The 12,161-nt window shown below is 43.7% G+C and overlaps 1 protein-coding gene across 46 annotated transcripts in view; it reads right to left on the bottom strand.

The window, feature by feature from the left end:
* Positions 1–12,161, bottom strand: part of ank3b (ankyrin 3b) — a 1,101,178-nt gene that overhangs the window by 311,338 nt on the left and 777,679 nt on the right. For all 46 annotated transcript variants that reach the window (XM_072478848.1, XM_072478844.1, XM_072478845.1 and 43 more), the window contains exon 4: positions 93–191. In XM_072478848.1, the coding sequence (XP_072334949.1) occupies positions 93–191 (99 nt within the window). The remainder of the gene's footprint in view (positions 1–92; positions 192–12,161) is intronic.

Raw genomic sequence — 12,161 nt, 5'->3', positions numbered from 1 at the left:
TGAGAATTATATGCATTTACAGGTACATGTATACACATTATATATACTACACATTACGTTGACAGACAGCAGGTCGTAAAGGATAGACTTACCTGTGACTGGGCATTAATATTTGCTTCATTTGTTACTAGGACATGTACAACTTCGGTTTGTCCAGCTAACGACGCAATATGCAAGGCGGTATTTCCTTTCTGAAAGTAAAATAGTGAAGATATGAAGGGTTAACGGGGAGTAATCCAGTGTATTCACAGCAAGACAACAAACGGTGAGGCGGCTGTGTGTCAGTCCATGAGGTCAGGGCGCTTAAGTCCAAGGTTACGACTGACTAAATATCTGTGAGAAATCACTGGTGTACTTTCCGTAGACCACATATCAGAAACCCTCAAAGCTGCACTTCCTTCTATTAACACCAATGGTACTACATGGGTTAAGAATACAGATGTCACCATCCCTTCTAATGTTGGCAGGGTGACGATAGCAAACTTCTATCAATTAAAAGCATTTTCAAGCCATTGATGTGGGTCTGTTTCAGGCATGGTGCAGTGGTGTTGTTGCTGGACTCGTAATCCAGGGTAAAGCTCTGAGAATCCGGGTTCGAATCCCACCATAGCAGATGGTGAAATCTGAATTCAATAAAAATCTGGAACTAAAAGTCTAATGAAATCATTGTCGATTGACGTAAAAAGCCCATCTGGTTCATAATATACTTCAGGGAAGGGAATCTGCCATCCTTACTTGATCTAGCCTATATGTGACTCCAGATCCACAACAAAATGGTTGACTTAAATGCCCTCTGCCCTCTGAAACGGCCATTCAGTTCAAGGGCAACAATGCTGGCCCAGCCAGCGATACTCACATCTCCTGACTGAATCTTTGAAAAGGTTTGCATTCCAGAATGAGCAGGAGGGTAGAGGGGAGGAGAGTGCTAACCTAATGCTTTAGAGAAGTTGGGTTTCAAGCCACAAAAGAAACAATCATGGACGACTAAAGAGGTTAGGGACAGCACAAAACTAAACGAAAGGGCTTACAAAAATGCAAGAATTGGCACAGATCCTGACGAAAGGGATAGATACAAAGACCAGCAAAGGGTGACAAAGCTGCTCATATGAGCTACCAAAAGGGATTAGAAAGGAAATTTGAAAGGGACATCAAAATCAATAAGAAGAAAGTTTAGAGTTATATGAAGGGAAAGCGGGTGGTGAAGAGCAATGTAGGCCCACTAAAAGCTGAAAGTGAAGATATTGTCAGTAATAATGGGGAAATGGCAGACATGTTGAACCTCAGTATTTACAATTGAAAAGGAGGATAACTTGCCGGAAGTCCCCTCAAGAATTAACAGTCAATAGAGGACAAGAAGGGAACCAGAGAGTGACAAATCCCCAGGATCTGACTGTTTGCACCCAAGGGTGTTAAAAGATGTAGGGGAGCACACTGTAGATGCTCTAACTATAACCTTTCAGAGTTTCCTAGATGCAGGAGTTGTCCCTCTGGACTGGAAAATTGTTCATGTCACTCCATTTTTTAAGACGGCTGAAAGGGGGAAACCAGGAAATTACAGACTAGTTATCCTAACATCTGTGATGGGGAAATTGCTGGAGTTTATAAGGGATGGTTAACTGAACAATTTTGGTCAATCAGGGAAAGCCAGCATGGATTTGTGAAGGGAAGGTCATACCTGAATGATCTTACTGATTTTTTTGAAGAGGTGACTAAGGTAGTGGACAGGGAAATATCTATGGATGTCATTTATATGGACTTCCAGAAGACATATGATAAAGTCCCACACAAGAGACTGTTAACTAAGGTGGAAGCTCTCAGAGTTGAGGGCAAATTATTGATATTGTTAGGAAATTGATTGAATGGCAGCTGACAGAGAGTGGGGCTCATGGGTAAATACTCCTAATTGACAGGAGACTAATGGTGTACCACAGGGATCTATGTTGCGGCCTCAATTAGTCACATTATTCATGAATGACTTGGACTAGGGCACAGAAAGTCATAAATCCAAATTTGTGGATGATACAAAGCCAGGTGGCATTGTAGACAGCCTAGATGATAGCATAAAATTGCAAGGAGATATTGACAGACTAGGTGAATTGGCAAATTTGTGGCAAATGGAATTCAATGTAAGCAAGTGTAGATAGAGCGCAGTACTTTCTAAATGGAAAGAAGTTAGGTACAGTCCAAAGAGACTTGGGGGTTAGTCTATCAGTGTGACTGACTGTGAGGAACACAACATAGATCCACCAATAAGAGCAGAAAATAATCAACAAGGCTAATGGAATGCGAGCCTTTATATCAAGAGTATTGGAATATAAAGACGCGGGTTATGCTGCAGCTATACAAAACCCTGGTTAGACCCCACTTGGAGTCACTGTGAGCAGTTCTGGACACCGCACCTTAGGAAGGATATTTTGGCTTTGGAGTGAGTGCAACGTAGGTTTACAAAAATTATACCTTGAGTACGGGGGTTAAATTATGAGGAGAGATTACACAGATTAGGCCTGTTTTCCCTCTAATTTAGAGGGTTAAGGGTGACCTGATCAAAGTATTTAAGACATTAACAGGGAAAGACAGGCCTTTAAGACATTAACAGGGAAAGATAAACTAGGTCCACTGGTTGGAGATTCTAAAACTAGGGGGCATAGTCTAAAAATCAAGGCTAGACCGTTCAGGAGAGATGTTAGGAAGAACCTCTTCACTGAAAGAGTGGCAGGGTGGAACTCTCTCCCGCAAACAGCAGTTGAAGCTAGAACAGTTGTTAAATTTAAATCCGAGATAGATTGTTGTTAAGCAAAGATATTAAGGGACATGGACCAGAGGCAGGAATATGGAATCAGGCCACAGATCAGCCATAATCTCATTAAATGGTGGGATAGGCTCAAGTGGTAGAATGGCCTACTCCTGTTCCTTTTGTTCCTAAAGCAAATTAGATATGGTCTTTGCTCTTTTATCCTCTTATAATTCCTACATTCCTGTTAGCAAGCCAATACTTTTAGAAGCCAACTAGAATTGCAGGGTTAATACAGTTCAGTTAAAGGACAGGATTTGTTCAATCGCATGAAAGTCATGCACACACACATTGGAGGAAGTTTCAGGAGGTTAGGTTTAATGCTCCCAAAATAAACGCTGAGGGTTTACAAGAGGCCAGTTTTGGATGATTGAAACACAACATTCTTCCAATAAAAGTCATGGTTCAGGCACACTCAGTTGCTACATTATATTTTGTTTCTTTGCAAATGAGTTTATTTGAGGTCCGTGCCAACTCTTTGATGAATTTAAAAGCACAACCCTCAGTCTATCAGCATGCTTCACAAATAACTGGGCAGTAATGATGACTCATCGCTGTCAGAACGCAAATACGAAGAGGACGGCTGAGTCAGCCAAGTGGGCAGGTGGTCAGCCACCTGGAAAGGTCCTCGCAGCTGCGCCACAGCAGTCACTCGGTGACCAGATTTATTGAAGCACTGGGTTACACAGGAATAAGATACTCCAGAGCTGTGCACATTTTCAATGGCAGTCCTGTTGTCACAGAAGCATAGAATTTACAGTGCAGAAGGAGGCCATTCGGCCCATCGAGTCTGCAGTGTTCCTTGGAAAGAGCACCCTAATTAAGCCCATACCTCCACCCTATCCCCGTAACCCAGTAACCCCACCTAACCCCTTTTTGGACACTAAGGTGTCATGTGAGAGTACCTTTAAGAAAAGTGTGTTTATAAATGGGTATGTATATAATGTGTATGTTGCTTTAAGAAATGGGTGTTTACTACTGCAGTGATGTCAGAGAGCGGATGGAGCTGGGCTGTCAGCTTTTAACTTTTGTTTTAGGCTGTTTGCTGCAGGGTGTGATTTAGTTTCATTTTCAAAGCTGGATAGCTGCAGTCACAGCCAGAAGGGGTATTAGTCTCTCTCTCTATAATCTAAAAACTGTAAATTGATCCTTTGGTGATTTAAAACTAATAACTGCTCTCAGTAGTGACTTTAACCTGATGTGCTTCTGTTAAAAGTTCCTTTTTAAGTCTTATGGCTGTTAAAAGGACAGCTTAAGGACTACTTAGTGTTGTATTCTTTGGGGGTTGTTTCGAATTAATGGTTGCTAAAATGTTCACTGTATGTTTCAAAAAAATTAACTTGAGTTCATAGAATAAACACTGTTTTGCTTTTAAAAATACGTTTTCCATTTCAGCTGCATCACACCTGTAGAGTGGGCCGTGTGTTCCCCATACCACAATCTATTAAAAGTTGTGAGTCAGGTGAACTCCATGATACGCTTTGGGGTTCTCTAAACCCTGGCCCATAACAAAGGGGCAATTTATCATGGCCAATCCACCTAACCTGCACATCTTTGGACTGTGGGAGGAAACGAGCACCCAGAGGAAACCCACACAGGTACGGGGAGAAAGTGCAAACTCGACACAAACAGTCCCCTGAGGCTGGAATTGAACCCGGGACCCAGGAGTTGTGAGGCAGCAGTGCTAACCACTGTGCCACCGTGCTGCCCAACTCCATAACTCTTGTGTTGTGTTCACTTCATTTATCAATGAACAATAAATTTTCTAGAATAGAAGCTATGATGGATTTATATTAACTTACTGTTGGGACAGGTCCTTTCGATTCTCGTTCAACAAGTGTGAGCTCAACAAGAAGTGGATTACTAACTTCAGTACTATCAGATTGTACAGCAACATTGGGAACAGCAGTAGACCATTGGACCTCTTGAACCTGTTCTACCGTTCAGTCGCATCATGGTCAACCTAAATTGTAACTAGCTTTATCTGCCTTACATTCACATCACTTGATTCGATTACATAATAAAATCCAATGATCTCAGTCCAAAAGGCATCAGTCAATTCGAGCTTTTCAGTCTGATGTCGCTCGATTTTCATTAGGTAAAGATATCAAGAGTTGTGGAGTTAAGAAGAGGAAATGGAGTTCACATGAAGATTATCCATGATGTAATTGAATGCAGAATAGGCTTGAGGGGCTGAATGGCCTACTCGTTTTGCAATACGTAGTGATGCCACCGAACTGTAAAGTCTAGTTTTTTTAAAAAATGTAAAGTACTCAATTCATTTTTTTTTCCCAATTAAGGGTCAATTTAACTTTGCCAATCCACCTACGCTGCACATCTTTGGGTTGTTGGGGTGAGACCCACACAGACACGGGGAGAATGTGCAAACTCCACACGGACAGTGACCCGGGACCAGGATCGGACCTCAGTGCTGTGAGGCAGCAGTGCTAACCACTGTGCCACCGTGCCACCCATTCCTGTGAGGCAGCAGTGCTAACCACTGCGCCACCTTGCCTCCACTGTAAAATCTGTTCTATGTCGAGCTTGTATTAGTTAAGCAAGAACACAGTCTGACCTGCCTCAGATGTAATTTGATGGAAAGCCATTACTGCTGCCATTCTGATGGTCTACCCTTCATTGAGGTGCAGGTTAATTATGGTATGTCTGACTGGACAGCTCAGGTAGGCTTGCAGTTTTCCGGGACAATATTTACAGTGTCAAATACCCTGGGTACCTCGGAAAGGGAAATAGGAACATAGGAGCAGGAATGGGCCATTCAGCCCCTCGAGTCTGCTCTGTCATTCAACTCGATCATGGCTGATCTTCTGTCTCTATTTTCCTGCACTATGCACATCTCCCTTGATATCTTCAATAGCTAGGAATCTATTTATCTCTATCTTGAACATACTCAATAACTGAGCCTCTGCAGCTCTCTGGGTTAGGGAAGTCCAACGATATGCCACCACCTTAGTCCAAAGTGGTTTACCTTTTATTTTGAGACTGCGTCACCTGGTTCTAGACCCCCCCCCCCAGCCTATCAACCATGAAAGAATTTTGTATGTTTCAATGAGGTCTCCTTTCATTCTTCTAAACTATAGAGAACACAGGCCCAATCTCCACAATCTCTCCTCATAGAACAATGCACCATCCCAGGGATCAGTCTGGTGAACCTTTGCTGCAATCCCTCTAAAAACAAGAAAAAGGTTTCAGCGGGTGTTGAGATTGAAGTTTGGCTGTGGTGTTCCTCACAGCCAATCACAATGATGGACTAATCCCCGAAAGGAATGTAAAGCAGAGTGATGTGCTCCCGGTCCCTTGGTGCTTCTTCCACTGTCAGCCCTACAGAAGACGTACTGCTGATCAACTCAATCCCTGCTGCAGCTCACAGTCCCAGCAAGCATGTAGATTCACTTCAATGACAAGCAGGAATGTAGCTGTTTATTTTCCTCATACTTCTTCCAACACAAGGTCAAATGTCTTCACTTACCAAAATCACCTCCCCATTTTCAGAAGAAGCTAAAATGAATGACAAATCTCCTTTACGTTTTCCAATAAAACTTGCATTCAAGTAGCACCATTCACATGCTCCGGGTGTTCCAAAGCAATCTCCTGCCAATGAAGTACTTCTGAAGTGCAGTCAGCCAATTTGTGCTCAACAAACTCCCGCTAACGTGATCAGATAATCTGTTTTGGCAATTCTGACAGAACAATACATTTTGGCGAGACAGAACATCCCCTTGTTCTTTTCTGAATTAGAACATAGAACATTACAGCGCAGTACAGGTCCTTCGGCTCTCGATGTTGCGCCGACCTGTGAAACCACTCTAAAGCCCATCTACACTATTCCATTATTGTCCATATGTCTATCCAATGACCATTTGAATACCCTCAGTGTTGGCGAGTCCACTACTGTTGCAGGCAGGGCATTCCACGCCCTTACTACTCTGAGTAAAGAACCTACTACTGACATCTGTCTTATATCTATCTCCCCTCAATTTAAAGGTATGTCCCCTCGTGCTAGACATCACCATCCGAGGAAAAAGGCTCTCACTGTCCACCCTATCCAATCCTCTGATCATCTTCTATGCCTCAATTAAGTCACCTCTTAACCTTCTTCTCTCTAATGAAAACAGCCTCAAGTCCCCCAGCCTTTCCTCATAAGATCTTCCCTCATTACCAGGCAACATTCTGGTAAATCTCTAATTGAATCCATATAATCCCAACAGTGCAGAAGGAAGCCATTCAGCCCATCAAGTATGCACCGACCCACTGAAAAAACATCCTACCCAAGCCCACTCCCTGCCCTATCCCCGTAACCCCACCTAATCTTTGGACACCAAGGGGAAATTCAGCATGGCCAATCTACCTAACCTGCACACCTTTGGACACCAAGGGGATATTTAGCATGGCTAATCCACCTAACTTGCACATCTTAGGACTGTGGGAGGAAACCGGACCACCCGGAGGAAACCCATGCAGACACAAGGGAGAACGTGACCACTCCACAGTCACCCAAGGCCAGAATTGAACCCAGGTCCCTGGTGCTGTGAGGCAGCAGGGATAGCCACTGTGCCACAATGCCGTTTTGGCATCTTTTAGCACTACCTAAGCGGGCAGAGGTTAGGCTCTCAGTTTAACATCTCATTTGAAAGGTGGCTCAGCCAACCCTGCAGCACTCACTCAGTACTGCACTGGAGTGTCAACCTAGATGTTGTGTGAAAGTCCCTGAGTGGGATATTTTTAATATATTTGTAACATTTCTAAATCATAAGATTGAAAAATTTTCATCCTTAGAAACCAAATACAATCAAAGATTTGCTCTTTGAATAGTGAAACAAAACTGTAAATGAGCAGATAGAAATGACAGCTATTGTGTGAGAAAGAAATGTGAGGACACAGATGGAAAATCGAGTATTTAATTCGGTATAAACTTAAACTGATCCCAACATTTTGACCTCTGGCAGCTGATTGTATCGCTTCAAAATCCAAGAAACATAACTACATGTTTTGTGGTGGAGTGAAAAATGTGGCTTGGAACCCAACGGTGGCGCAGTGATTAGCACTGCTGCATCACAGCGCCAGGGACCCGGGTTCAATTCTGGCCTCGGGTGACTGTGTGCAGTTTGCACTTTCTCCCCGTGCCTGCATGGGTTTCCTCCGAGTACTCCGGTTTCCTCCCACAGTCCAAAGGTGTGCAGGTTAGATGGATTGACCACGCTAAATTAACTTGCCCCTTAGTGTCCAAAGGTTAGGTGGGGTAACTAGGTTACGGGTTAGGGTGGATATGTGGGCTTAAGTAGGAAGCTCTTTCAAGGGCTGGTATTGATTTGATGGGCCTAATGGTCTCCTTCTGCACTGTAAATTCTATGATTCTATGATTAGGTTAGCACTCTCGTCCTCCCTCACTCAAATTAACACATCACAGTATACCACGATGGCACGTTACTACCTGTGTAAGCTGAGTGTGCTGAGTGTGAGGAATGTTTGTCTGAAGACCCGCACAACCAGACATAGGAACAGCTTCTTCCCCACAGGTACTAGACTCCTCAACGACTCTCCCTCGGACTGATCTGTTCCCTGTAAGAACACCATTCTCGACACCCTATGCTGCTCTTGCTCATGTATTTGCTTTGTTTGGCCCTTGTTCCGCACTGTAACCAATCACTATCTGTCGATGCACTATTTGTCAATGTACTCTGTCGATTATTCTTTTTGTCTACTATGTGCGCACTGTGTACGTTCCCTTGGCCGCAGAAAAATACTTTTCACTGCACTTCGATACATGTGACAATAAATCAATCAATCAATTAATCAGCCATTATTCTAATAATTTAGGTCCCTCATACATTTCTCCAGCAATTTTCAATTACTTAGCCATAGGTCTGAGTGGCACCCATAAACCCACACCTTTCAGCAGCCTTGAGTCACTCACTCCCACTGTGGCAAACACCAAATTACTGCGGGAGTTAGATATGTCCTGTTTGAGAAGAACGTACTGGGTGATAGGACAACAACCCTGTCTAATACATAGAAACATACAGAGAAAGAGAAAATAAAAGCAGGAAGAGGCTATTCAGCCCTTCGAGCCTGCTCCGCCATTCATTATGATCATGGCTGATCATCAAGTTCAATACCCTGATCCCACCTTCCCCCATGTCCCTTGGTCCCTTTAGCCCCAAGAGCTATATCTAATTGCTTCTTGAAATTACACAACGTTTTGGCCTCAACTACTTTCTGTGGTAATGAATTCCACTGATTCATCACTCTCTGGATAAAGAAATATCTCCTCACCTCAGTCCTAAAAGGTTTACCGCTTAACCTCAAACTATGACCCCTAGTTCTGGACTTCCCCACCATCGGGAACATTCTTTCTGAATCTACCCTGTCTAGTCCTGTTAGAATTTTGTAAGTTTCTAAGAGATCCCCTCTCACTCTTCTAAACTCCAAAGAATATAATCTTAACCGACTTAGTCTCTCCTCATATGACTGTCCCGCCATCCCAGGAATCAGCCTGGTAAACCTTCGCTGCGCTCCCTCCATAACAAGATCATCTTTGCTCAGATAAGGACACCAAAACTGCACACAATATTCCAAGTATGGCCTTACCAACTCCCTATACAATGGCAGTAAAACATCACTATTCCTAAACACAAGATACAGAACTCTTGTCACTCTTTAGCTTCCCTTATCTTCCCCAAACGCATCACAGCCGTAATACCCTCCCTTGATCTCATCCCCACTAAACTGCTAACCACTCAAAGTAACCTCCGGTCCCCACCCACCACAATGTTAGCTGACACTGTAAATGGTCCCGCCCTCCTCCAGTACTAAACCCTCTACCCATTCACCATCATCCTCAACAAAAAAGTATCCGGAAACCTGGCGTTCCTTTCCTCTCCTGACTCCTTGGGAAAGTGGCCTCTCAAATCCTTGCCCATTTCTCTCACAATTCCATGCTAGGATCTCTCCAATCACGCTTCTGGCACACACTCACCGAATTTGCCGGAGCTTCGGATGGGTGCGGGGGCGGATATTTTTGCCTTCGCCTCATTGATGGCTTGGAGATGAGTCCCATTGAGTTGGAGGTTGGCAACGCCACCATCGCTAACCTCCAAGTCTTTGACAGGGGGAAGTATTAAAATAGCCAAGCTTGGAGGGGATATTTCCCCTTCTTCCCTTAAGCTCGGCACATCCAAATGAGTGGTTACAGCGCAGATGGAGCTAGTCCCACCCCACCTCGTACTAGATATCTCCTGCCAACAGGAACAGATTCTCCCTTTCTGCTCTGTCTCAACCCCTCATGATTTTGGACACCTCTATTAAATCTCCCTTCAACCTTCTCCTTGAGAACATCCTCAGCTTCTCCAATCTGTCCATATAACTGAAGTCCCTCGGCCCTGTAACCAATCTCTTATATCTTTTCCACACCCCCTCTAAAGCCTTCACATCCTTACTAAGATTTGGTGCCCGGAATTGGACTCAATACTCTAATTGAGGCTGAACTAGTATTTTATAAAGGCCCATTAAATCCTTGCTTATGCGCTCTATGCCCAAACTCACAGCAAGTTCAAACCATTCACTTTTGTCCACACTGACCTCCTCTGGCTCCTGGTTCCTCCAACACATGGAATTTAAAATAATTTTCCTTAAGTATAAAACACATTTCATTGGCACACTTCTCCCTCTAGTCACCCTCCCCCCTATGCCCTTTCACCTCTTTCCCCTTCCATCCCCCTCCAATTTTTTTTTTCCCTCCAACTCTGGTTTCTCATATGTTCTCTCCCACTTCATCCACCACTGGCAGCTGTGACACGAGCAGTCTAGGTTCTAAACCCTTGAACCCTACCCACTTCTCTCATCTTTATTTGCATTCCTTAAAAGCTACTGATTTAATCAAACTTTTTGGCACCCCTCCCATTATCTGCTTCATTGGCTCAAGGACCATTTTATTGGATTAAGCCTCTGTGAGATGTTTTACTATTTTTCAAGATTTTTTTGTTTTCGCTGTTCCTACACTGATGAACTGCTTCAGGTTTTCTTCATCTGCAAATTGAAAAGGAGAATGCTAGAAAGAGAGAAAAGAGTGAAGAGTGAGAGTGAAGAAGAGGGAAAAAGAAAGGAGAGAAGAATAATGAGTGAAGAGAAATGAAAATGAATAACAGGGAGAGGAAAATGACTAAAAGGTTAAAGATAGGTGGGCAGTACGGTGGTGCAGTGGTTAGCACTGCAGCCTCACGGCGCCGAGGTCCCAGGTTCAATCCTGGCTCTGGGTCACTGTCCATGTGGAGTTTGCACACTCTCCCAGTGTTTGCTTGCGTTTTGCCCCCACATCCCAAATATGTGCAGGGTAGGTGGATTGGCCACGCTAAATTGCCCCTTAATTGGAAAAAATGAATTGGGCATTCTAAATTCATATAAAAAACACAGTTAAAGTTAGGTAACGTGAGAGAATTTGAAGGAGATTCATGACGAGATCAAGAGAATGACGATTTGAAAACATAGGGCAAAGAAAGCGGCTTCCATTGTTGTGAACAATGATGTTTATTCTCAATCGATAAACCGGTGCACCTCCATGTATTTGTTGTGCGTGTGTAACAAGTAGCTTGTGTACCCCTTGGGCCTTACAGGCTGGCCACACAGGATAGGGATGGAGTGTGAGAAAACTGGAGTCAGTCACAGCCTCAGCCTCTCCCTGTATTGACTAAGCCCCCAGGTACTCCCCTGGTCATTTATGATGCAATGATTTTGCTTTCCCACTCAGCTCTGCACTTTCCGCATGTAATGGCAGCTATTTACATGCACTGACTTGCTTTGCAGTGTCCTTCTGCAGCAAGTCCTACTCCCACATGTTACTTACTCTGTTACCCTGGTCACACAGTATCTCTCCTGTCAGATCCTGACAATGATTACCTTTGAGAATCAAACTTCATTGAAAGCTGGCAGAATCTCTATGCTAGGGGAACAAACTGCCTTGCTGCAGCGATGGGCAAGATAGGTTAGTGAGTGGGCTGCATGAGTGGGCCACCATCACCTCGTGGGCCGCAAGATTGAAATCGGGTTTGTTCACTAACTATGACCATTGAATAAGGTTGAATACATTTAATACATGTCAAATATTTCAGAACAAGTTATAGAAAATACTTAATCATTTATATATTAATAGAACTGTCATCAACTTCAAGTGGTAAAAATGGATGAAATGTTTATGCTTGATTGGACAAGAGGGAGCGCACGGCTCTCACTGTCAATGTTGTGCACAATCAGCATGCACCTCACTTCACTTGCCCTTGCTTTACGTGCGAATCACTTCAGTGACACCGGTGGGAAAAAGGCTACCCGAAGGAAACCAGCGGAATGTCACAACCTGTGC

Source organism: Scyliorhinus torazame, chromosome 16 (genome assembly GCF_047496885.1).
Source record: "Scyliorhinus torazame isolate Kashiwa2021f chromosome 16, sScyTor2.1, whole genome shotgun sequence".
Taxonomy (NCBI): domain Eukaryota; kingdom Metazoa; phylum Chordata; class Chondrichthyes; order Carcharhiniformes; family Scyliorhinidae; genus Scyliorhinus; species Scyliorhinus torazame.
The sequence above is the reverse complement of the archived record's forward strand: the minus strand, read 5'-3'. Positions and strand labels throughout refer to the sequence as shown.